The 2855-nt window shown below is 36.6% G+C and overlaps 1 protein-coding gene across 1 annotated transcript; it reads right to left on the minus strand.

The window, feature by feature from the left end:
* Window positions 1-348: 348 nt before the first annotated feature.
* On the minus strand, window positions 349-1634 carry LOC111901522 (probable pterin-4-alpha-carbinolamine dehydratase, chloroplastic). The gene is made up of 3 exons (XM_023897387.3): window positions 1153-1634; window positions 740-932; window positions 349-649 (listed from the first exon to the last, which is right to left on the minus strand). Exons 1-3 carry the CDS (start codon window positions 1510-1512, stop codon window positions 558-560), a joined length of 645 nt encoding a protein of 214 aa, XP_023753155.1. The 5' UTR covers window positions 1513-1634; the 3' UTR covers window positions 349-557.
* Window positions 1635-2855: the final 1221 nt, after the last annotated feature.

The following is a 2855-nucleotide window of genomic DNA, read 5'->3' on the forward strand; positions in this document are numbered from 1 at the left end:
ATTTTATGGAATTCTTTTAGTTTTGAAATACTTTTATTAATAAGTAAACGGTTAATAGTTAACCAAACCGAAAAAACAGTTTAACCAAAAACCGGCTAACCGAAATTTTCAATTTAGGTTTAGGATTAAGAAAAAACCTAACCAATAATTCCAGTTAACCTTCCGAAATACAATTTCGGTTTTGGTTATTCATCCATTAAGAACTTGCAACCCACCCCACCATATCTCCCTCTCCCTTTTACATTTAAAATAATAATAATAATAATAAAATAAAACCTCAACGACTTCCCTTCCTCTGTCTCTCATAAATGATAAATCTCCTTGAGGATAAGAGAGCAAACAACACAATTTTGATCAAGAAATCTCCACCCTAGAAGCTTTTATTTTCAGTACAAGAACAAGCATCAAGCATGTTTCTCCATCAGATCCGAAGATGATAATAATAAAATTCCAGTGGGATCGGACAATCAAAACAACATACTTTGTAATTGTATTGGTGAAAGAAAGTAAAGAATAGAAATGGAAAACTATAGTCTAGCTTGTGCGGGTTAGGTTATTTATGCCCAAGCTCTTTTCCTGGGAACAAGATCTGAAGTTTTTATGTCATCAATTTTTGCAGCAACAATGAAATCATTCATGCTCAACCCTCCTGCAAAGCAACAATAAAAGAATTAAATCGAAATTAACATTTTTGCAATCATGCAAGAACATGAATGGTGGTGTGGTGTGGTGTGGTTACCAATGGAAGAAGTCCAGAGCTCCGCTCTAACTTGATTGGGTGGTTCCAGGTGAAGGTTAGGAAGATGACCCGTAGATTTTACTACCGTGAAGATTCTGTTTATGAGTTCCACCCCACATTCAAAATCTCTAAGCTTCCATAAACATTGTAGCTTTAGTTTTCCATCTTGGTTTACTAGCCTCCAACCAATGACCTACATCAAAGTATACAACAAGAAAGAAGAATTACAGATATGTCATATGATCTATGGAGAAACAAAAAACTTATATAGCACATGCTGTATAGTTTCTATAGTTCAAAAAAAAAAAAAAAAAAAAAAATACACCCCAAACCCAAATCATACCAAACAAGTGATACTTTTTTCCTTCAAGGACATAGTTTAAAATCAATATATAAATAAAATTAAAATGAACCTTTCGCAAAAGCTGCTGTGCATCATCCTCGGAGATCGGAGACTGCAAATGGGTAATTGGAGTGCATTCTTGTTGAGCAAGGGACATAGCAGCGACATTGGGGATCAGAATCCTGTGCTCGGTGTCCAAAAGACCTACTCTGTCACTGAAATTTGTCTCTATTTCCGCAGGAAAAGGGTCTCTGGCGCCAAAGTCACCCAGAGAATCGTTGCCCAAAGCAAAACTTTTTCTTCTTGTTCTCATCGACCCTCGACTAACCATACGATGATGACTATCATTGAAAATTACAGAATTGTGGCTTTGGTTTGTAGAGAAAGTGACTGGAGGAGCGAAGAAGCAAAGAGTGGCAAAACCCGCCATCTGTGAGAGAGAACACTCTCGTTCTCTTGATGAAATTGAAAAAATTAAAAGGAACGGAGCACTTTCTTCTTATCTTCCCCTGCACTACAGACGGAGGGATGGAGGAGCAAGGTTTGTTAAGTTTTCCGTTATCTTATCCAAGTGCTCAAAAAATAGGTGGTCCAATCATTTTTTTTATTTGAAATTAAATATATAAATTATAAAAGTCATCCGAAGAGAAAGAAAAGAAAGAGGCAAGCTATAACAAGCCATCGAAGAACGATGTCAACTCAGCGCCAAGTAGCTCCACTTAGCGCCATCGAAAAAACTCTACTAAACTTATTACCAACCTATTAAACATTAAATACTACGCTATATCTTTTAATTTTTTTAGTTTTTTTTAACATTAAATTAAATAAAAAACATAATTTAAAACATAAATAAATATTTTACATTAATTAAAAAACATAGAAAATTAAACCTAAATTACTAAAAAAAAAAGACAAAATTGCAAAAATGGTCCCTGTGGTATGCAATTTTTTGAGGTTTTAGTCCAAACCATAACTTTTTTGGATTGGTGGTCTTTTTGAGGTAGTTTGTTTGTGATTGTGGTCCTTCCATAAATTGAAAAGACTAAATTGCCCTTATTATATTTATTTTCCACTTTTCTTTTTTTTCTATAAATATTTATATATAAAAAATAAAAATAGGGGGCCTTCTCTCTCTCTCTCTCTCTCTCTCTCTCTCTCTCTCTCTCGAATTGTGTTGCTGCCATTAAAGAGTAAAAAACTCTTTCTCCTTCCTCCATTTTTCCTGTCGATCAAAATACTCATCCAAAGACCCCCAATTCGGTGTTGCTTTCGTTCAACATCCTTCTCCGATCTACAGAGGACTGAAGTCCTTCCTCCTCCTACATGTGTTGTTCTTGATCGGGCTAGAAAAGAAAGAAGTTGCCAGAGCAACCCTTCGATGTTGGCTCGCCTCCTAGTGAGTTGCTAAACCACCACCGGGCCACTCCTATTTTTTATTAAATTCGTGTTTCTCCTTTCATGATCAGACGAGGATCGAAGATCCTCCTCCGATTTCTACCTTCGTTCTTCTTCATGATCGGTCAAAGATCGGAGACCCTTTCCCTTCGATGCCACAGTCGTCGACAACGGCTTTCTTCAGGCTCTTCATCTCCTCGCGATTTCCCAGCCACCACCGGAGGTGCTTCGTATTTGTGTTCTTTTTCTTTCCCTTCCCAATCTGTTGAAAACGATGATCGATTCTCCAAAACGAGGATGTTGCAAGATCTGAGAGGTTAAATAGAGAGAATTCTTTCATATGAGCTAAGCCGATGTCGAAGAAAGCTAAGCAGATAG

Source organism: Lactuca sativa, chromosome 5, assembly GCF_002870075.4.
Source record: "Lactuca sativa cultivar Salinas chromosome 5, Lsat_Salinas_v11, whole genome shotgun sequence".
NCBI lineage: Eukaryota > Viridiplantae > Streptophyta > Magnoliopsida > Asterales > Asteraceae > Lactuca > Lactuca sativa.